This window comes from Dipodomys spectabilis, unplaced genomic scaffold (genome assembly GCF_019054845.1).
Source record: "Dipodomys spectabilis isolate Male_0828 unplaced genomic scaffold, ASM1905484v1 ptg000140l, whole genome shotgun sequence".
In the NCBI taxonomy this organism is placed as follows: Eukaryota; Metazoa; Chordata; class Mammalia; order Rodentia; family Heteromyidae; genus Dipodomys; species Dipodomys spectabilis.
Window position 1 is genome coordinate 8,038,770 of NW_024870817.1, and position 22,917 is coordinate 8,061,686.

Consider the following 22,917-nt stretch of genomic DNA (forward strand, 5'->3'; position numbering starts at 1 on the left):
CCTTACTTTATCTGGACACAGTCTCCGGATTAGTTATTGAGAGCATCCTTCTCTTGATTCCCAGCTTTCACAGTTGCCTTAGTCTCACACCATTCTGATTGTACCGGGTATTTGTGTCCTTTGTTCTCTGTCACCTCTGGCATCTTTTCACAAGTTCTGCATCACCCTGCCAAGTGCTGACAGTCCTGTCCAAACTTACTCTCTAGGGCTAGAGGCCAAACGTTTCTAGGACTTGGCAGGAACTAAATAGATGAAATTGATGGGCTTAAAACAATAGGGGATTGGGTCTCATCTGAATGTATCCTTATTTTGTCAGCAGAGCACACAATGCCTGGGTTTGTTCAGCAGTGATTAACATGGATGCCTGCCACCCTTCTCTGGTCTGTTGGTTTCAAAGTTTGCGAAGTAGGGATAATGAGGGTCTCTACTTAGCAATTGTGAGAATTTACATAAATTAATGTGCATCAAAATAGAAAAACCAATGTCTGGTACTTGGTAAGCACTACATAAGTACTTGCTATATAATTAATTGATAATTGCTATATAATTGATAAATGGTTGCTGTGGTCATGATATTATCTACTATACCAGGGTATGAGCCTGTGATAGATTACAGGCACTCACTCTCAAGTGCTGACCTCACATTTGTATGAACCTGCTAGTGAGTGTCTCTTTAAATTTTGTGTGAGGTGCACCTCTTTTGCCTTATTTTAGGGTTAAAAAATCTAGTTCATTGAGATCCTAAGGCTCCCAATTGTCTTAGATTTTACATTATCTTTGCCCATTTTTAGTTAGTCCTTTCCTAAAACCTTAAGTTTTTCCATCTTACAGTGCTCTTGCATAACTTGGCACTTTCTTACTCTGTTACAGTTCTACTTTAGGCTATCTAGAACTTACTAGGTCTACTGAAAGAGCCCAACCCAACCTGCTATGTTCCTTTCTCTACCTATGAACTCACTTTAACATTCTCCTTAGCAACTTTAACCTGTCTTTCTGGTCTTACAGCCCCAGCCCCACCCTTCCCCTCCCCGTGTTCTTCCACACTGGAACACACTCTGTCCAGAGTGCAGCCTGCAATCCCGCCTGTCCTTCCCAACCAAAGTGCCTAACCTCCAGGGGAACCACTTTCTCAAAATCAGAAAATCAAAAAACCTTTCTTAAAAACCTCCCTCCCCACAGGGGCCTCTTAATCTGCCTTGAACTATATAATCCCGATCATTTATCTTCTCCCAACTCTAGATGAGCCAGCCTACAGCTAACATGTCCTGTAGAGTGAACCACAGTGCTTAAAACTTGCAACATACTAAAATAAGAAGCTGAAGCTGGTAATTCATATTTAATGGAAAAAGAATCAGGGACAAAATAAAACAAAATGACTTGCTGCAAGTGAGAACACAAGTCTCTCCTAATTTTATCATGTTGTTTTCACTGATAAAACTGGCTAATTTACATCTAACATGAAACTTCAAATTCTGATTACATTTCAAAGTATATTCTAACATATTTAGTCCTTTGCCTTAAACTTATTGGTTTTCAAACCATTTCTGGCATGGGACCAAAACAGAAGGGAGTAACTGTGGGGTCAAAGTGGGGGCTCAAGGAAGTAAGCAAGTGACCTCTTGCAAGAAATACTATTTGAGGGATTTTGTTTTATTTAATTATTTTATTTTATTTGGAGTTTTTGGGCAAAATTTTTTCTTTACTCTATAAGAGATCTAAATGAGTTAGGAAAAACACAGCATGCCTTGTCACCTAATATCTGGGAAAGGAGTGTTTTTAGGGTGATAGGCCCTAACTTTCTAGCCTATACCTTTTCTATTTTGAGAAGCAAGAACATAAAACATGAAGACTGCTTTGTTTTTCTTTTCATTTCCGTCTTCTCATTGCTGTTTATACTGTGGACTGTTTATACTGTGTTTATACTGTAGCTTCAAATGGCCCATATGTCTTACAAATGGATGGTTAGATCTGGACAGAAAAAGTAGATCGCTTCTCATCTCACATCAGGAATTCTTCAAAAGCTCCAAGAAAGCTGCACTCACTCCTGAGAGGGCTTGGCAGTTATCCCCTGGAAACTTCCTACATCAGCAGCTACTGATGCTGTGAATATCTGTGATTTACTAGCATCCACATACTTGCTGGGGATATGCAAAGCTAAGAACAATGCTTATTCAGACGCTTATGGACCTTTTATAGGCTTTACTTCACACCTATGATGTGTGAATCAATACTAATTTCCTTGGCACTGATACAAGGCCTTTATATATTGTCAGGCACTCAATACGTATTTATTATGTGTCTTTTCAAAACACTTTAGTGTCTTCTTCACTTTATGTCATTCAAATGCATTATCTTCATTATAAAATGTCACACTGATACAGCATTTAGCCTGTACCATAAGTTACTAAGCATGTGTCTCTAAAATACAAACCTGGTAGGCACAGAGATTCATATTCTACCTGCTCTGGGTACTTACCTTATCATCTGCTTTGACTGGTGCTGCAGATACACCAGCAACAATAGTTTCTCCCCCAGCAGAAACATGGTCTTGTGATTTCACCTGTGACTGGAGATACAAGATGGACAAGACTAAGTATTTTTGGCCATTACTAAGATCATGGGTTTCAAATGTCACTGGTAACCTACCAGTGACATACATACATATCATGGATGAGGAATGTTTATTGCTCCAGGTACAGAGGGAGCATCACATGAAACTGGACTCAAAGCCTGTAGAGTTCTATATGTCATTCAAATAAGCAAATATCATCATTCCTGGTCTGTGTGTTTCAGTGCTCTGCAGTAAACCAGAACACACAGACCAAATATTATGGCTCAAATCAACTGTTACCCTGTGAGTTCATTTTGGCGAGTATTCTGATCAAAGAAATTAGAAATTGTGATTTGATACAAAAATCTCAATTTTACTTGCTGGCAACTAATTTTAACTAATTTTGAAGAGTACTGCAAGCCAAACATATATGCATGTGACTGCATTTAACTGTTTGTTCAGATATAAACTTGTGACCTCTGAAGCGGGCCTGGTTATCATCTTCCAAATGCTGCAAGAAGTTCTTTTCATGGTTGTTTATTCTCGTATGCGGTGATGGTTTTTAACTATAAAACTATAGGGTCAATTTTTGATTTACTGGCTTTGCAAGTTAATCTATTTTGTAATCTGTTTCTAAAAATGTTTCAAGGCTTCCATTTAAAGAAGTAGATAAAGCTGGGCATGCTAGTAGTCCAAGATGATTGGGAGGCTAAAGCAGTGGGTTACTTGAGCCCAAGTGTTCAAGACCAGCTTCCTCTGGGATACAATTAGACTCCATTTCACAAAAGAAGGAAAGATGATCACCAATGGCACAGAATAGAAGACCCAGGAATAAACATACAGACCTAAAACCATTTACTATAATATAGAATATTAAGAGAGCCCAAAACATAGACTGGAAGAAGTCCTCTTCAACAAATGGTTGTGGCAAAACTAGACGTTCCCATGTAGAAAACTGAAACTAGATCCTTATCCATCACCTTACACTAGCTTCAATTCGAAAATGGATGAAAGACGTCAATGTAAGACCAGAAACCAAGAAACTGCTACAGGAAGGAGTGAGGGGAAACATTAAGTCTCCTGGGCACAGGAAGGAATTTTCTGAGTAAGGAAGCATAGCAAATTAATGAAAGACTCGATAAATGGGTGTGCATCAAGCTAAAAAGTTTCTGCACAGCAAAGGACATAGCCAAGCTAAATAGATAGTTCACAGAAGGGAGAAGATTTTTGCCAAACACACATCAGAATGGCCAAATATCCAAAATACATAGAGGACTTCAAACATTAAAGCCTTAAATAACCAACAACCAAATTAATAAATGGGCTAATGAGCTGAAGAAAGTCTTCTCAAAAGAAGTAAAAATGCCCAATAGGCACATAAAGAAAAGCTCAATTTCTCTGGTCATAAAGAAAATGCAAATCAAAACCACATTGAGATTCTACCTCAAGAATGGTCATTGTGAAGAAAACAAATGATAACAGATGCTGGTGAGGATGTAGCCAAACAAGAACTCTTAATACATAGTCAGTGGGAATGTAAACTTGTTCAACCACTCTGCAAAGCAGTGTGGAGTTTGTTTAAAAAAATAAACATAGAATTAACGTATGATCCAGCAATTACATTCCTGGGCATTTACCCAAAAGATTACAAATCAAGATACAGTAAAGCCAGCAGCACAACTATTTTTTACTGAAGCACTATTCAATATAGCCAATATATGAAATTAGCCTAGATGTCCCTCAATGGATGAATGGATCAATGATATTGTACCATTTAAGAGATGGAAAGACTTAGAAAAAATTGTGTTAAGTCAAGTAAGCCAGGCCCTGTAGAAGCAAGATTTAGCTTATAAACTCATAAGCAAATACATTGGGTGGTATTCAAGTATATACAAATGTATTAACTAAAAACAGGTAGATTCAAGGGGCAACTCAAATAATGTAATTCCTTATAAGGGAAAAGTCAACATTTAGCAAACTAAAACATCAGAAAGCAGGTACTCAAAAGGGTTGTGGTGGAGTCCAAGGGAAAGGGGTAGATAAATGAAGGTAGATAAATGAAGAGGAGAAGAAGGGGAGAATACAATAAAGAATTCAATGTACATACTACAAAATTCAAAAGAGCGAGGAAAGGGGTGGGTAGGGAAGAGGAGGATAAGGAAGGGATGGATGGAGAGGTGGGTAAGAATGTTGAAAGAGGTTACATTGATGGATATATTTTGTATTCATAAACTGCATCGTTATATGGCAACTCCATGGTAAAATAATAAAAGAGGGAGGTCAAAAAAAAGGAAGATGGACAGGCTGCCTATAATCCCCTAACTCAAGTTTACATAAGCTCAGTTCAAAGGAAACATCAGAACCTGTGCCTTACAGTTACAGTCATGGCTGGTCATTTCTGTATGGTGGGAGGAGGCTGTACTGTATATTTCCCTGAACTCTTCTGCCTTCCAAACCCTACATAAGCTCAAGCTCCTATGACACTATTTGCAAATCAAAGAAATAATAGCAACAAAGTCTTCCAAAGAAAATCATATACAGCATAATCCTACAGGTGCAACTCTGCAGTTCAGTTTGAGGAATAATATAAGCTAATTAATGTCAGCATTTTTATATATGTCAATCAGGTTTATTTACCTTTGGTTCTGTTGATTTCTCTGATGTAAGCTTCTCATTTGCTTTGGAAACTGCTTTTTCTTTATGTGCTTGCTTGCTTCCTGCATCTGGTACATGCTTAGGGAGGCTTTTTGGCTGAAAACACATAGATATGTGTGTATGCGTGTGTGCATGTGTGTGTGTGCGCGTGCGCGCGCGCGCGCACACACACACACACACACACACACACACACACTGTTAACACAGTGGGATGGTTTTGTTTGTTTTGTAGGTTATGGGGCTTGAACTCAGGGCACTGCCCTTGAAGGTTTTTTTTTTTTTTTTTTTTTTTTGCTAAAGGCTAGTGCTTTACCACTTAAGAGACATAGCTCCACTTTGGGTTTTCAGGTGATTAATTGGACATAAGAGTCTCACAGATACTCCAGCCTGCACTGACTTTGAACTGCAATTCTCAGAACTCAGCCTCCCGAGTAGATAAGGATTATAGGCTTGAGTCACCAGCATCCAGCTGTTTGTTTTTGCTTTAGGGTAGTACTTATAGCCTTGAACTTGCTAGATAAACTCTACTACTTGTACCACTTGAGCCACATCCCCTGCCCTCTGATATTTTTTTAACCTGATAATAACTTTCCTTTATAAAATACACACTATTCATAACAATTGTAGTACTTACAACTTTGAGTTATGTTAATTGGAATTAGTGTGATAAAATATGATAAAATTTCACTCTAGGATCTGGTTACAGTAGCTCATACTTGCAATCCTAGCTACTCAGGAGGCTGAGATCTGAGGATTGTGGTTCAAAGCCAGCCTGGGCAGGAAAGTCTATAAGAGTTTTAGCTCCAATAAACCACCAGAAAACCAGCAGTAGCACTGTGCCTCAAGTGGTAGATGGCTAGCCTTGAGCTGAAGAGCTGAGGGGCAGCTCCTAGGATCAGAGTTTAAGCTCCACGACCAACAACAACAACAAAAATTCACTCTACGAAAAAATATGAAATAGTAAATTTCCCCCTGACTCCCAAATCAGCAATAATCACTGGAATAAGTTGTAAATACCATTACTACCACAGGATGGCATCATTTTAGCTAAAAAAAATCTATTCAGCCATCCACTTTTAGAATTAGTCTCAAATGATGACTTTACTTACATGTTACCAAAAGACATAACTTTGTAATGGCAAGTCCTGGTGATAATCACTTACCTCTGTGTGTTCCTTTGGCTTTCCTTCTTGGGATTTTTTCTCATGGACCACAGAGGGCTGTTAATTTCAAAGAGTTTAAATCTCAGTTACACTGGGATCCACTGTTTTCACATTGCCAAACTAGTGATTAAAATTCCAATTAAATTACTCTATCTCAGGGAAAGCTTACTGAGACTGGGATCAGAGTAAACATGTGTTGTTTGGTCAAGAGTCACCCTACTATAGTTCTAGTAGTGGAAATTATCAGAAGAACAGTGAAAAACTGAGAAATTCATCTAGAAAATTGCTTCAAATACACCTTTCTCTAAGTTACTATCTGCTTTTCACAACTTGAAGGTAAATTAGCAAGTACAAGTCTGTCTACAGACACAGTAACTACAAGATTTGTTAAAAAAAACACTTCCTGGAATGCATAAATTTTTAGTCTCTTTTCATAAGAGCTGAAGAATAGTGTTCTTTCTTTAACTAATTTTCAAAGCTTTTCTTTTTGTTTGTTTCTTATAAGTAGAGATAAGTAGAGAAGATCCTATCATCAGAGACTCAATTCTTTTGAAATGTGGTAGATAACTAAAAGCACTTAGATGTGTAATAGAAGACAACTCTCACCTAGGTACTATATTTCTCACTCTGAAATCTACAACTACTATCACTAGGGGCCACCAACGTGCTTTCCATAAAATGAGGTAAGTCTTACCTTTCTATAAGCTCAACCTCATAGCTACTTACAGTACTTTGCCTAAGTTACCACTACCTTCCAAGGAGAAATCTTGTGTGTTTATTTAAATATTCACCTAAGTACTTGAAAAAATAAAGTACTGGTCTTTATTAAAGTGACAGATTTGTTGCAATACAGACACCCTGAGTTCTGTTCCCAGATAGAGGCAGAAAGGCTTTCAGTCTGGACAGCCACAAGTCAGGATCGCAAGGCAAGCTGCTGCCAAGAGAAGGTCCCCAAGTGACTGATAACCATCTCCATCAATCCAGACAAGTGTGTCAAGATCAACATGTCAACGAATCCTTGAAGTGTCTAGGTGCCAGGTTCAACAGACACATTGTTGTTGATGTCTCACTGAAATTATAATTGAATATTCACTGTCTTTGTCTTTCCTCTTTTACTCCTGTTACATTTTTTTTAATTTCACTTAAAAGTCTAGATTTGAGTAAATGGCTTCTGAAAGAGGTTTTGTTTTCCTATAAAACATTATATAATCTTTTACATATGCATGGATTTAATGTTATAATTAGTTTATTAATACCCTTTATAACCATTTGTGTAGGGTATACATTTTTAAAAAATAATTTCTTTTTAGTGCCAGTACTAGGGCTTGTACTCAGGGTCTCACGCGCTCATTTGGCTTTTCTCAATCACCACTCGCACTCCACCACCTGAGCCATGCATCTACATTTAGCTATTTTGCTGGTTAATTGGAGATAGGAATGTCTTGTATTTGTCTGCCCACAGATTTGTGTTGTGATCCTCAGATCTCAGACTCCCAAGTAGCTACAATTATAAACATGAGCCACCACTGCCTGGCTTTAAAAGTTTTATACACACACACACACACACACACACACACACATATCAAAAGTAGTTGATACATCCCTTAACTCTAGTATCAGGTAGGAAAATTGGTTTTTCATTATCATGAAAATGAATCTGAACAATTCATATGTAGCTTTAAATCATTTACCTTAGTTGATTGTGACTTCTCAGGTGATTGTGACTTCTCAGGTTGTGTTTTTGCAGTCTAAATACAGAAGGAAGGGAGGGAGGAAGGGTGAAAGGAGAGATAAATTTTAAATGGACATAGATCACCCAGATTATAATAGATTTTCTTTAACTAAGTAAGCTCAAAATTTTATATAAAATGATTTATGTTTATTATACTTTTCTTGGTCTTATTTTTAGATTAACACTTAAACACACTAATATTCTTCTTTCACTATTTATATGGCAGTTTATGTTTAATTTCTTACAATGTCTGTCAAAACGATGCAAGGATTCATTAATATTAACATCACAGCAAATACATAAGCAATATAAAAGTCTTCATCCTTCAAGGCCAAGAATATAGATTTCAATGTCACTAACCTGATCTTTCATCAGAGATATACTCAGTACAAGTTTTCCCTAAAGTGTGAAACAATGGGGTGGTAACAGAATGGAGGACACAGAAAGCAGTGAAGTCTTTAGTGGCAGAATGTGATTGATGAGTAGGTAGCTCAGTTTAGAGAAAGTCTGTGATGGCGTCCGGGCAGTACAGAAGATTGTGTCTTGCAATTATTAGCATGTGCTGAGTGGCTGCAGTAACCATTAGTAAGTAACAAGATGCCCTCGTGCAATGAACCACATCACCTGTTTTTTGTGTCTTTTCTTGTTAGGAGGATGTAGTCCTTCCATCTGTTTGCTGCTTGCCTAATATAAGAGCACAGCCCCAAACACAATGGTCAAATAAGTACATTTATGCAAAGGGCTAACATGTTTATATCAAGATCCATTCTACTTATCTAATGCATCTTCTCAATGCATTGTATGTAATTCCAAGAAGACACAGGTACATAACTTATAGGGTCATTGGCAAATGTTTCAGTGAGGGTTTACTTTTTTTTTCAGTGAAGATTTGTATTAAGAAATGAAAACAGGATCTGTTGAAGGGCACCTTTGGGAAGGCTTGGGCTAATAAGGGGTGGAGGATGAGAATGAATCTGGTGGAAGTTGTCTGTATGTATGAAGACAGAACAATGAAATTGCTGAAACTGGTTTAAGGAGGGAGGTAAAGGGCAGTTAGAAGGATGAGACTGATTGGGATATATGTGTATGTGTGTGGAAATGTCACAATGAATCTTCCCTCGTACAACTAACCTATGAAAAGAGACTTCCATTTATAGACTTATTTTCTAATTATTTTCATTACCTTTCTTTCTCTGTGTAAAGGCAGTCTAAGCAAGATTTTTTTTCTACCTATATTCCCACTATATGGATTCAATCTAACAAATAGTTGAAGGTATCATCACAAGTTTTCTGAAATTCTTCCAACATAACCTTCAACATTTTTGCAAACACTTATTGTACCTGTCATAGCCCTAAATGTAGATTTAAATCTACATTCCTAAGAATCCTTTCCTTAAAGAACTGGTTCTAATTACTGCTAGGGTAATTACTGAGTTTGGAACTACAGGCCACCTGTGCAAAAAAAAGTATAAAATCCCATTGAAGCTGGGTGCGGTGGCTCACACCTATCATCCTAGCTACTCAGGAGGCTGAGATCTGAGGATCACAGTTAAAAACTAGCCTGGGCAGGAAAGACTGTGAGACTCTTATCTCCAATAAACCATAGAAAACCGGAAGTGGTGCTGTGGCTCAAGTGGTAGAATGTTGACCTTGAGCTGAAGAGCTGAGGGACAACGCCCAAGCCCAGAGTTCAAGCCCTGTGACCGACAAAAAAAAAAAAAAAATCCCATTGACATGTATCCACTATTAATGTAGGTAGGATATGAAAATCAGAAATAAACTGACACACTCTTCTATCTCTTAATATTATCTGAAGTGATTAAAATGAAATATTTCATTAATTTATCTTATACTTTAGTCATGAAGCTATGTATTTCTTTACATAATGACCACTTATTATACTAACATGTGTGCTATTTTAGGAACAAATCCAAGTTCATGATCAAAGGAATATTTATAAGGAAATTTTAAGGGTTGATGGCTGTGGCTCAAGGCAGAGAACAGTTATCTAAGCAAGTGTGAGGCCCTGAATTTGAACCTCAATACAGGCAAAATCAAGAATTTTTTTTTTTTTTTTTGGGGTCCGGTCGTGGGGCCTGAACTCTGGGCCTGGGCACTGTCCCTCAGCTCTTCAGCTCAAGGCTAGCTCTCTACCACTTGAGCCACAGCGCCACTTCCGGCTTTTTTTCTTTTTGCTTATGTGGTGCTGAGGAATCGAACCCAGGGCCTCATGCATGCAAGGCAAGCACTCTACCACTGAGCCACCTTCCCAGCCCAAAATCAAGAATTTTTAAACTATAATCCTATCACAATGCACCACTGCTAATGAATTTCTGTTTGTGCTATCTGTTTATGAATCTTTTAGTTTATTCAAATAAAATTTGCTAAAAGTTTAACAAAGAAAATAAGCCAGGGGCTGGGAAGGTAGCTCAGTGGTAGAGCGCTTGCCTTGCATGCCTGAGGCCCTGGGTTCGATTCCTCAGCACCACATAAGCAAAAAGAAAAAAGCCGGAAGTGGTGCTGTGGCTCAAGTGGTAGAGTGCTAGCCTTGAGCTGGAGAGCTGAGGGACAGCGCCCAGGCCCAGAGTTCAGGCCCCATGACCGGACCAAAAAAAGAAAAGAAAAGAAGCCAGTTGGTATTATATTGATGTGAACCTATAACTTTATAATTTTGTAATCAATTTTTCTGCACAGAATTCTACACCACAATTAAGAATATACAATCACAGACACAAGTAATTTATAAAGCAATGTGTATTTAAATCACCAATTGCTAAACTTATTTTTAGTGGTGGTGGTGCTGAACATAAAATGTTCGTAAGTAATAGTGATTATCAATCATGTCGCTGATATCAGGGCATCCTAAGCTTTAGGTGTCAAACTCACTTAGTACTTATAATAACCCCATAAGACAGATACTATCCATATACCCATTTTACTGATGAGAACTAAAGGGTCAAGAAGTTAAGGTCCTGATTGCCTGTGACTGAGCTGGGTTTTTGTACTTAGTCACAGTGCTTCATTGTATCTCTTGTATTTGACTACCATAGTCACAGTGCTTCATTGTGTCTCTTGTATTAACTAATAGGTAACACACTCTGGGCATTGCTATGGGGCAGGCACTGTTCAGTATAAGCTTGTTTCTTTATGTAGTCTTCTAAACTGGCTTATAGTGATATACCTTCATAATGTACAAATAAGAAAACCAAAGCAAAGAGGGGCTAATGCCATACCTGGAAAAGAATAAAGAATCCAAGCTACGCTGCCAGACTACAGAGGTCAAGCTTCATTCTGGTTAGAAATCGTTTGATTTTCTATCTTACACTCATCAGTGTGAATACCAATTCCAATGTTTCAGAGGCAAGAGACACAGAACATAGATGGGGACATCTCATCCCTTTCAGAGAGAGGCCGGATTATTTGAAAGCATGGTTAGTGACAAGGATTTCATAGAGATATTTCCTTGAATTAGCATTTTTTTCCTTAAAAGCTCAAAATATTTAGAGTTAGAAACTTATCAGATTCAGTCTCACACACAACTCCAAGAGAAAGGTAGTGTCACTATTTTGACTTAAACATCAGAAGCACATGAAGCTGAAGACAAGGTGATTAAAGAAAATACTGTGACTGAAAAACACCTCATGGGGGGAAAAATGAGGCCCAAAGTGGCCCCAAGTCAGGCACTGGGGACAATTCATCACATGGCTTCTTGGTTTTGTCTCCCCCTCTTTCTTCTCTTTCCCCACACTCACCGGACTGCTAGGAATTCTTGTGATTTGATGTTTCATGACACCTGAAGTTGGCTGACACTTGCACTACAAAACAGGGCACACTTAAAATAGCGCTGGCACTTATGAGGAGACACAGGGGAATTCCAATCAGGCAACAAGGTAAAAAGTGAACTAAAGGGAAAAAAGGAAGTACTCTATTTCTAGCTCTCCTTTCCATTTCTTCTCTTAAGTTTTTATAGATTTCAAGTTTGATGAGAATTATTTCCTTTCATATGTTTCTCCTTCAGTCATTAAAGACTATTTCAAGATTAAAATAGGATTTGGCAACCATGGAGACTGGGGATGTGGCTCAGGGGGTGTGTGCTTATCTAGTACACATGATGCCTTGAGTTTGATCCCCAGCACCACCAAAAATAACATTTTTCACTTAATCTTTTAAACAAGTAGTGACAGTTAATAGATCATGCATATGTCATATGATGTCCATTTTGAATGAAAAAATTAATATAATGTAAAATACTAAAGGACAATAGAGCACTAGATTATTAAATATTAATTTAAAAATACAAATACAAATATTAATTAAAAATAAAATCATTGACACATAAGTGTTAGATTAAGAAAACACAACAATGTGTTTCCAGATATTTGCGATATCTACTTTTAGATGAGGCCACAGGATCCCTGATAGAAAAGCTACAGTGCTGCATCCTACAGGACATGAAATGACTGTGACAGCACAGTAGTGCAGAAGACAGAAAGTGAGCAGTGTTAGAGATTTTAAACAAGGTAATTTATTGGTATGATGGAATCTCTTAAAGATACTGTTAAAGAATACTGGTTAATAACAATGAGAGCACTGTGAAAATGCCTTCTGATTTAATCCCCATGATTTAATCCTACCTGACTGAAATTTTACAAAGCATCTGAAACACTGTTTCCTTTTTTTCCGTGGTCAGTTAGTATAATCATCCACCTTTTTATATTTATCTTGAAATGCACATCAAGAATGTGGTATATATATATATATATATATATATATGTATATATATTTACATCATGGAATTCTATTCATTCATCTGAAAGGATGATATTGTACCATTCATACAATGGAAATAGAAAGACTTAGAAAAAAGTATATTAAGTGAAGTAACCCAGACCCAGAGAAATATAGGTTGCATGTTTTCCCTCATTTGTGATAGCTAGAATGTACTTACATAAATCTATAAATAAACACACTGGGTGGTATACAAGTGGTTGTAAATGAAAAAAACTGAAGTATAACAGACTGTATGGAGAGCTCAAATAGTATAACTCTTTAGGAATTATTGTCAAACCCAACCAAATAAATGGGAAATAGGTACTTGCAAGAGGGGGGAATGGAGCCAAGGGGAGAGAGGTGGAAGAATGAAGGAGGGAAGGGAGAAGAATTTAGGCAAGAATTCATTATATATTCCATAGAATTAAGAAAAACAGGGGAGGGGTGGGTGGAAGAGGGGGATGATGTTGAAGGGATGACATAGGACCAGATGCACTGTATACATAAACTATTTTGTTACATGGCAGAAAATCAAGACATATCCTAAAAGTTAAGAAAAGTGAGGGAAGTGGTGAGTTGGAAGGGAGGTGAGAACGTTGAAAGGGGTGACACTGATCAAGACGCACTGTATTCAGAAACGGCTTTGTTAAATGGCAACTCCTGTACAACTACTGAAACATAACAAAAATATTCAAACAATGCTCATCAAAATTATTAGGATCATTTGAACAAGAAGTTACATTTTAAATCCTGATTTAGGCCCAGAGTGATGCATTTGGCGTGAGCATCTACATTTCAAACACTTAAGACAGAAACAAAAGCAAAAACAGAAATAAAAGTACAAAAGAAAAGAGAGGGACCAAATGAAAGAGAAAGAAAGAAAAGCGAAAATCCAAGTGACTACTTTCCTCTAGATATTCTCAAGCTATGTAGACATTTGAAGATGTTCAAGGTAAATATTAGAAAGAGAGTTGAATTTTCAAAGATGCCTCCCCCATAAACTAGAAAGAAAATTCTTATATCCATCCACAATGTAAGCTTCCTAAAACATAAGACTTGACAGTCAACAATTATTCTACCTTTTTCTTTGCTCACTAATAAAATCACACTGTAACTAGCAAAGTGGTCACCACCCAGCTTGATCCTGTGAGGATCTTGGTACCTGGCTTTCTGTGGTATTCATACTGGAAGTCTTGGCAGTTGCACCTGAGGAGGCTGATACCTGAAAAGAAAAGAAGTAGAAAGTCAGACTTGATTTCACCTGAGGCCTACATTATCTTTAGTGACTTTTATCCATACTGCCCTTAGGTTTTCACTTCAGTTGTATGTAGTTTACAGCACTCCACCCACAAGGCTCCAGTAAATGGCATTGTTCAGAAAGTAAACATCTACCACAGATCAAATGGGCTCCAATTTGGGTTCGATTTTACCAAATGACATTGACAAGTTACTTAAATTATCTGATTTTCAGTTTCCCATACTTATTTTTTTCTTCAGTAGGTAACAACGCCTTCAATGTTTATCATAAGAATTATATGGTGCATGATTAAACAACTGCTAATATTATTTTTTAGAAAAAAAAGCATGGGCTTTGAACTTGATAGAAGTTTGTACAAATCCCTGCTCTGTTTATTACTAGCTCTGTAACTTTGCACCTTACTTTTCCAGATAGATAAAATGAGCCAATAACATCTATTTTGCAGGTTTTAAAGTACTTATAATAATGCATGCAAAATATCTGACACATTGTAACCATACATGAAATTACTACACATTAATACTAAAATATTAGTTACAAAACTAGAAGGATCAAGGACATAATTTTGGAAATACATGGGTGGATGAGAATCAGTTTTATGTTAACAGAAAGTGGAGGATAGCTTGCAGAGGGACTTTTGCTACATTATCCGTCTCATCTAGACTCTTTCTGGGAAGTACTAGATAAGGAATGGCAACTTTAAGTACTCAAGAAACAACTATCTTAGGGATGTATTGTGGTGGTAGATTCTTGAAAGCTGACCTCCCAAGCAATGGGTGACACTTGAGCCTGTGGAAACATGCCTGATATTGAGTGCTATTCTCGTACTTAGCTTGTATTACACTGGTTCATATTAAATAGATGATTATCATCTTGGCACATGCCAACTGAGGCTCATTTAAAACCCCTTACTATTTGAGTCCGATAGGCTTGAGAGCCTAGGAGTTCCATCTGGCATGCATTGCCTTTGAGTAACCAGCTGCCAGTAAACAGCTGCCGCCTTGCCAGCAATACCCAGGGAGCCTGTAATTCAGACTTTGCTCTGTCTCTAATGTCTGGCCCTGAGCCATTTCATGGGATGAGTCAGAAGGCAGCATGAGTCTGTCCCTGCTCTTCCCTTCCATTTTCCCATCTCCATTTCACACTTAATAGTGTGAACTCACCTGCAGCCCAAGACCAAAAGTATGTTCCCATCAGACCTCAGCCCAATTACCAGCAATTACAGATAAAAGCCCAATACTTAGGCATACTGACTTTTCATATATGCTTATTTATACTCTAGGTAAAATTCAGGCATGCCCTCCCCTAAAACATGTGCATGTGTACACACACACACACACACACACACACACACACACACACACACACACACACACACACACACACACACACACACACACACACCTGGTTCTTTGGGACAAAGAACTGAAAGATGTACGCAGGTAGATTTTCCCTTTGATTAAATTAGTGGAAAAATACATAAATATCCACTTTTTCCTCTGAGAATAAAATTTATGGAAATTTAAATGCTTCTAATTCTGTTTTGCTGCAGTTAGAATTAGTGGGACAAAGCTCCATAGTAACTCAAAAAGTTCCACTTTGCTACACCTCAATTTTCAATGATTTCTTTCAACCATGTAAAACTACTCTAGGAATCAAATATTCTCCATGAAAGTCCTTTTTAAGATAAAATTCTTTTGTGGGATATTCATTTATTTTTTAGCATCCAATTTTATTCGTTTTTTTGTTTATTTGCTTTTTTATCCTTATAGCTTGGATGATTTAACCTGACTTATTACTTTATTCAGTGGTATCTAGGTTAGGGGCTAAAGGCTCAAGTCTATACCATAGCTACTAAGAGATTTGAGGACTGAGGTTCAAACCCAGCCTACATAGACAAATCCTTTAAACTCTGACTTGCAATTAATTAGCAAAAAAATCAGAAGTGGAGCTGTAGATTAAGTGGTAGAGTGCTCATGAACTAAGAAGCCAAGAGAGGGTGAGAGACTGTATCCACACTAAAAACAACAAGGAATATCTGGAAATGAGCCCCAAATCTTAGAAGATTTTCAAAGTCCCACCGAAAAGAGTTCACATCTCCATGTAGACAAATTACAAATAGGCACGAAGTAGGCTAAAGTAGGAATTTAGCCAAAGCTCATGGTCCCACCTGTCCTAGAACAGATTCCTCCACAGAAGTTCCATCTTCTAACTAAAAAGCATGAAGTATTTTGAAGTTGGTAACTGGAAACAAAGGAAATGACCTCATTTCACTATTAACCCATTCAATTCTGGACGAATGAAGCTTGTTTGATTTTTATTCAATAGGTGAAGACAAGTAATTTTAATATTTGTTAGCTCCCGATGTAGGACTGAATGCACCTTTATTTTAAATCTTTTGTAATGCATAATAGCTATTATAAATAAAAGATGGTGGAAAGATATTTTGAAGAGGAAGAACTTTAGCAATAACCTTATTACACATTGACACTCAGGTTTTAAACCGATAAGGGAAACCAATTCTCATGTCTAGGGTTCACCACAGGTCACTGACTCCTCAAGTGTTAACCCAGAACACAGTTTGTGCCTGGTAGTGTGGTGAAACCAATAGCCATATCTCTGCCCTTGTGAAAGGTCTAGCCTTACATTATCTTATATTAGTTAAACAATCAATCTGACAATTACTTGCTTCAAAAGGAAATCATGGAGTCCATTCAGAACTCAGACTACCAAAGAAGATATAGTTCAGGGAACAGTTGTGCCAGGAGGTGCTAAGTTTGTGACAGGTTGTGTAGTGACTAATGGACAAGGAGACATCAACTAGGAGGAGGCTGAAAGGAGCATGCCATGCATGAGGACCCCGTGAGCTGTGTATCAGTGTGAGAACCTAGGCTGTCTGCTTTCCAAACCATTGCTCCTCTGTATGGTGCTTATGGCTTATCTGGTCAGTCCTAAGAACATCACGTGGCTTCAAGTTTTCATAAACAACTACCAGTGCTTGTATCAAACAAAATACCTCTTGTAGGATTAGCACTGATCTTCAGTCAGACTAAAGTAAAACTATAGTTCTTTCTCTACCTGTGCAAATTTTGCAATATCCAGAGAAAAGGGTACCTTAATAGAAATCATTCTCCATCTACCCATTCAACAATTTTCATGTAGGGAGCACTGAGACAGAGCTTGAGGATAAACAATGTAGAAGATACAGCCCTGGCCTTGAAGGAGTTGGGTCCAATTACATAAACTGACAACAAACATGTTTAATTACAACCTAAGTGGTCTATCAATGTGAAGAGGCCTTTCATGTGACACAAGAAATACTTTAGTTCCAAGTAAGTTGTAGGCCCATCTGAAATAATGTTGCTATAGTTCCAAGGTATATTAAGATAAACAACACTGTTAAGAGATCAGTTGCAATCTAGGGAAAGCAAACAAACAAACATTTATTTTACTAACTAATGATAATTTATTTTCTACCTTTATTAAATAAAACCTATTTATGACTACTTTCTATTTTAAGAATCTTAGAAGCTCACCACAATGAAGAATCAAAGATAAAAGGGAAAGATGAGGCTGGGAAGTTGGCTCAGTGGTACAGTGCTTGCCTTGCATGCATGAGGCCCTGGTTTTGATTCCTCAGCATCACATAAACGGAAAAAAGCCAGAAGTGGTGCTGTGGCTCAAGTGGTAGAGTGCTAGCCTTGAGCTGAAGAGCTGAGGGACAGCACCCAGGCCTAGAGTTAGGCCCCATGACTGGCAAAAAAAAACAAAAAACAAAAAAGGGAAAGATGACCTATTTTAAAACTCTTAGAAAATACCAATGACTTTCTTTTTTTCTCATATATTTCTTAAATGTCTCTCTGATTACAGACTCAGGTCTTTTACTGGGGCCAGATTATTCTTCCTTCCTGCTATTTTTTGTAATATATATTTTTTGTAAAGATACTGTACAGAGGGGTTACACTTACATGAGCAAGTCCATTTCCTATTGAGCATTGTTACACCCTCCTTTATATTTCCCTTACCATTGCTTTCCTCCCCACCTCCCCAACTCCTCCCTTACCTCTCCTACTCCCCACCCAAAGGTGTAAAGTTCATTTTCAACATACTGTTTTGTACATCTAATTGTTACAATGGGTTATACTGTATCCTTATGACCCAGCAATCCCACTTTTAGGCATTTACCCAAATGATCACAAACAAGGCCATACTAAACCTACCAGCACAACTATGTTTATTGCAGCATTATTCATCATAGCTAAGATATGGAACCAACCCAGATGCCCCTCAGTAGATGAATGGATCAAGAAAATGTGAGATATACATATATATATGTGTATATATATAGTATACACACACACACACACACACACACACAAACACAATGGAATTCTATGCCTCCATCAGAAAAAATGACGCCTCCCCATTTGTTAGGAAGTGGAAAGACTTGGAAAAAATTATATTAAGTGAAGTAAGCCAGACTCAAAGAAACATAGCTCCCATGGTTTCCCATATATCTTCCCATTAAATAGAACAAGCAATACCTCCTGCTGTCCTTTTCAAAACAGACAAACCACAGAAAGGCTTTCTCTTGTCTTTAGAGTCCCTATCTCCATAGTCAACATTATCTTATCACCCATTGAAAAATATACTCCACACATCCAACCTCTCTTATCCCAGACACACTGCGCTTATCTCTTTCTTTATGCTTTCCACTCAGACATCACTGTTTGCTATGCTTCCCTCCTCGACATACTAAGCCTATGTACCCTTTTGTTAAGGTATACCATGCTGGCTCCTGGTTCTGACATCATAATGTGTGCACCACTACAGCCAGTTTTAATTCGACATCATCTTTTTCCAACCCATAATAATACACATGGAAGGTGAAAACAAAATTGTGTCGCGTAGTCTTCTCCACATGATACTGTCCTTAGGAAAGGGCTGTCTCTGCACTGGGGAGCACACTAGCCTCCATTGTAGCTGCCTGTCTTTCCCAGGCTTTTCCTTGAATCTGTAAAGTATCTCTTAAGCATGTGTGAGAAGAGAAGCAAGATCTAGGACCAACTTTCACCATCCTACACAGCTGGACTGAAGTGAAGATGGTTCGAAGCTCCATTGAAGATCCTTGTAATTTAGCCAAGGTGCGCGGTGCAGCCTTCTGTCAAAGGGGTGGACATCAAGAGTGTTTGCTCATCTATTCCATTGTCATTCAGCTGATGGAAAAACCATTCCCTCAGCTCCTTGACGTCTCTGTTTCCCACAGAATACATTCCCTCTCATTTTACTTGGCTCCCAGGCTGTCAGTGTCTTTCCAAGAAAGAAAGTTTCAGTTGACTTCCACATTACCTCTCCTCTAGCCACTCAGTCTTACCTTGATCTCTCTCCTTGTCCTCAGCTGGCACTTTGAGAAAGTGCACACACAGAGTGGAACATCAGACGCATCCGATATTTTTTTCTCCTCCCACAAGATCTTGTTTCCTTCCCATGCACCACCACTGGCAGCTTTCCTGTATCCTCCTACCTGCAACCTAGTCACCCTGCACACACCTGGATCTGCCTTTGTTTGTTGAGGGTTACTAAGAACATCAGGCTGCACATCTGTGCACTCCTTTTCCACTTGATAATCTATCAGCAGTTCCGTGGTGAATCATTGATTCTACTTGTTGGCAATTGCCACTCTTACCTGTCTTTTCCTGGAGGCTTGTTTTACCTCCTCTATTCTCTTTGTGTTCCTTAATATTCAGTCACAAGCCTTGATCTTGTGCTTGATCTGTGCTCCTTTTTTTTTTTTTTTTTGGATTGGCAGTCATGGGGCTTGAACTCAGGCCCTGGGTACTGCCCTTGAACTCTTTTCCTGAAGGTTAGCACTCTACTACTTGGAGAAACAGCTCTACTTCTGGATTTCTGGTGGTTAACTGGACATAAGAATCTCATGGACTTTCCTGCCCAGGGTGGCTTTGAGCCACAACTCTCAGACCTCAGTCTCCTGAGTAGCTAGAATGATAGGTGTGAACCACCAATGCCTGGCTTTTTTCCTAAATTTAAGTATCATTCATTTTCTGAATAATTCTTAGTATCACTGTCAGCAACCATGCTTTAATACTAGGCTATGTTTAAAAGAGGAAATTGAGAGCTGCTAGCTGGTGGCGCAAGGCCTATAACCTTAGCTTTCAGGTGCTTGAGATCTGAGGATCTGAGTTTAAAATCAGCCTGGGGGAGTGGGGGGAGTCTGTGAGACTCTTATTTCCAACTAGCCCACAAAAAAAGGAAGGAGAGATGTAACTTAAGAGCCACTTGAGTAAAAAAGCCAAGCAAGTGCTCAAGGTTTTGATTCAAGCCCCAGTATTGGTGCACATGTGCGTATGTACACACAGACACACAAGGAAATTAAGAGAGATCCAGGCCCATATCTCTGCTTCAGCATGCATGCATTCAAATTAATTACCTGGTCTGGAGTCGAGGTAGAGAATTCACCCAACGGTGAGTCACCTGGATCCAGGAGCAGTGCTGGTTCTAGTCTGTTTCACCGTTTCATTCTTTTTATTTCTATTGCCACACCCAGTTCTGGTCTAGTCACTGATCACCCACAATTGGATTACAATGAGGTCCTTGTAATAGTTTCTGGGCTTTGTTCTCTCCCACCTCCATCCCTACTCTAATTCTTCTCCCAATCCTTTCTGTCTACTAAAATAAGCATGTACCATATTTCTGCACTAATGGAAGACCAGAAGTTTCATATTCTGTCCCCCAAAAAGCCCAGTGCCTTCTACCTGATGCTTGGATTCTTCATTATTTGAACCATTTATTCAACTACCTCTTTCCCAATGGTATTACACAGTGACTGACTTCCAGCCAGAAAAAGGTGCTTACATCTCATTATCACCTCATTAGAAGACATTACATACTGGATAAAAATGGGAAAGGGGACTCTGACCTTAAGACTGGTAAAAATGCAACTAATATTTGATGCATGCATAACCCCGAGAAAGTTAACTACTCTGTGCCTCAATTTACTTATTGGTAAAATGGAAATGGTAACAATTCTCTGTGTTAAACTATGTGATCATTGTTTTCAGGGTGTCTTAAGATTGTTAACATATGTGAACCAATGCTAGTTCTTGTTATTATCACCATTACCATCTCACCATCATGCTTCCTTCTACCTCTGAGCCTTTCACCTTGCCATTCCCACTATCTAGGAATCTCTTACTTGTCCACATCCAATCTGCCCTTCTTTTGAAGATTTGTATCGAGATATAACCATCTCTATTTGCCTTAAGTCATTGTCTTCTTAAATATAAAAAATTTGTACTTCTCACTTGAATACTTACTCATATCTTCTGCATTGAGGGTTATTGAGCTCTTTCTAAGTGTACAACACATCAATAAAGCTATAAAGTTATCAAGATACGGGACATTTCTGCTTCTTCCAGTATTTATCATGGTGTTGAATATATAGTAGCAAAAAAAAAAAAGCTCAAAGCCACTGCTGATTCAAATTTTGCTCCCATTTTAAATTGTGAATTAAAATTTTATTTAAACAGTGAAATAAAAACACAAACATGTTTTTACTTTTATCTGTAAATAAGACCATAAACTAATATGTCATAAGACTGAAGTCTTGATGATTGAAAGAGCCATGATTTGCAGGGAAGGTAGATTAAACCTGCTTAGCATCCAATTTTTCACCAAAAAAGCCTCCCACAAGGTTATCGCAAGAGTCAATTCAGATACTAAATCAGAAGGGAAATTTGGACAAATCATAAAACAAAGGCTAACTATTTGCTAAATTCAGGAAATCTGTCAAATCCAGTACTGAGTTTTACTATGTAAAATTTGATCTACTAGATGTATAAAAGAAAAACAAATTGTTTGTTTTTGCACCATAACCAGGTTCTTATTTAAACATATCTTAGATCATGAAAGAAGAAAATCATAGATGTATTTTCTCATAAGACATATGAAATACAACAGAATGAGGGGAAGGGCCTATTCAGCTGCTTCATACCTCCAATCCCAGACTCTTGTGTATAGTAGTTGCTTATCATTCATTTGAACAACTTCTATGAAAAATAAATACAGGAGAATAATAGTCCAAATGCTACATTGTATTAGTTTTACTACATGATGACCAGAAATTTACCTGAAGCACAGGTCAGAAAACTGGTAAGGATAACATATTTTAAACATTTCATCATTTATATGATCATTGTCATTATCAAGAATTGAACAACTTTAAGTAAACCACAAGCAAAAAAAATTCAGGAATTGAACAACTCAAAGAAAACCATATATACACCACAAAGTCATTCATCTGCTTCCCAGAAGGCATGTGCAATAAACAATAGGCAGTTGATGAGAAACTTTTCTAAGGAAATTATATAAGCACCACTGTAATGATGGATTATTTACCTCAGAAAATATTTGTGTGCTTAAGTTTGTCTATTGTGTGCCATGCTGTCACACCAAACGTATTTTGTTGAAATGCCTTTATTTTAAATACAATGGTGCTATTAATGAGACATGAAATACAGTCATCTAACACAGTACAGTGTTCAGTAATAACAGAAAATATTGATCTGATGAGAGGTAAACAACAGATCAACTATGAATAAGCTCAGTCATCTCTATTAGATAGAGTATATGACAGCGCTAGTAGGCCTAAGTATTATACCCAAGTATACCTCAGAACACAGTGTGAGTTTAGTTGGGACAACACCATATATTAGGTGATCAGAACAGAATACCTGCATTTTTAAGGTTCAGAAGATGGTTAAAAAAAGGT

The 22,917-nt window shown here is 37.9% G+C and overlaps 1 protein-coding gene across 8 annotated transcripts in view; it reads right to left on the reverse strand.

The window, feature by feature from the left end:
* The window catches only part of Cast (calpastatin), a 102,678-nt gene that overhangs the window by 42,029 nt on the left and 37,732 nt on the right, over positions 1–22,917 (reverse strand). For 3 of the 8 annotated variants that reach the window (XM_042690667.1, XM_042690668.1, XM_042690672.1), the window contains 7 exons: positions 14,034–14,093; positions 11,854–11,916; positions 8,724–8,785; positions 8,061–8,115; positions 6,370–6,426; positions 5,189–5,302; positions 2,477–2,566 (listed from right to left, as the gene is read on the reverse strand). In XM_042690667.1, the coding sequence (XP_042546601.1) occupies positions 2,477–2,566; positions 5,189–5,302; positions 6,370–6,426; positions 8,061–8,115; positions 8,724–8,785; positions 11,854–11,916; positions 14,034–14,093 (501 nt within the window). Of the gene's footprint in view, positions 1–2,476; positions 2,567–5,188; positions 5,303–6,369; positions 6,427–8,060; positions 8,118–8,723; positions 8,786–11,853; positions 11,917–14,033; positions 14,094–22,917 lie in introns of all 8 variants that reach the window. The other 5 variants (XM_042690671.1, XM_042690673.1, XM_042690666.1 and 2 more) reach the window with 4 other exon arrangements.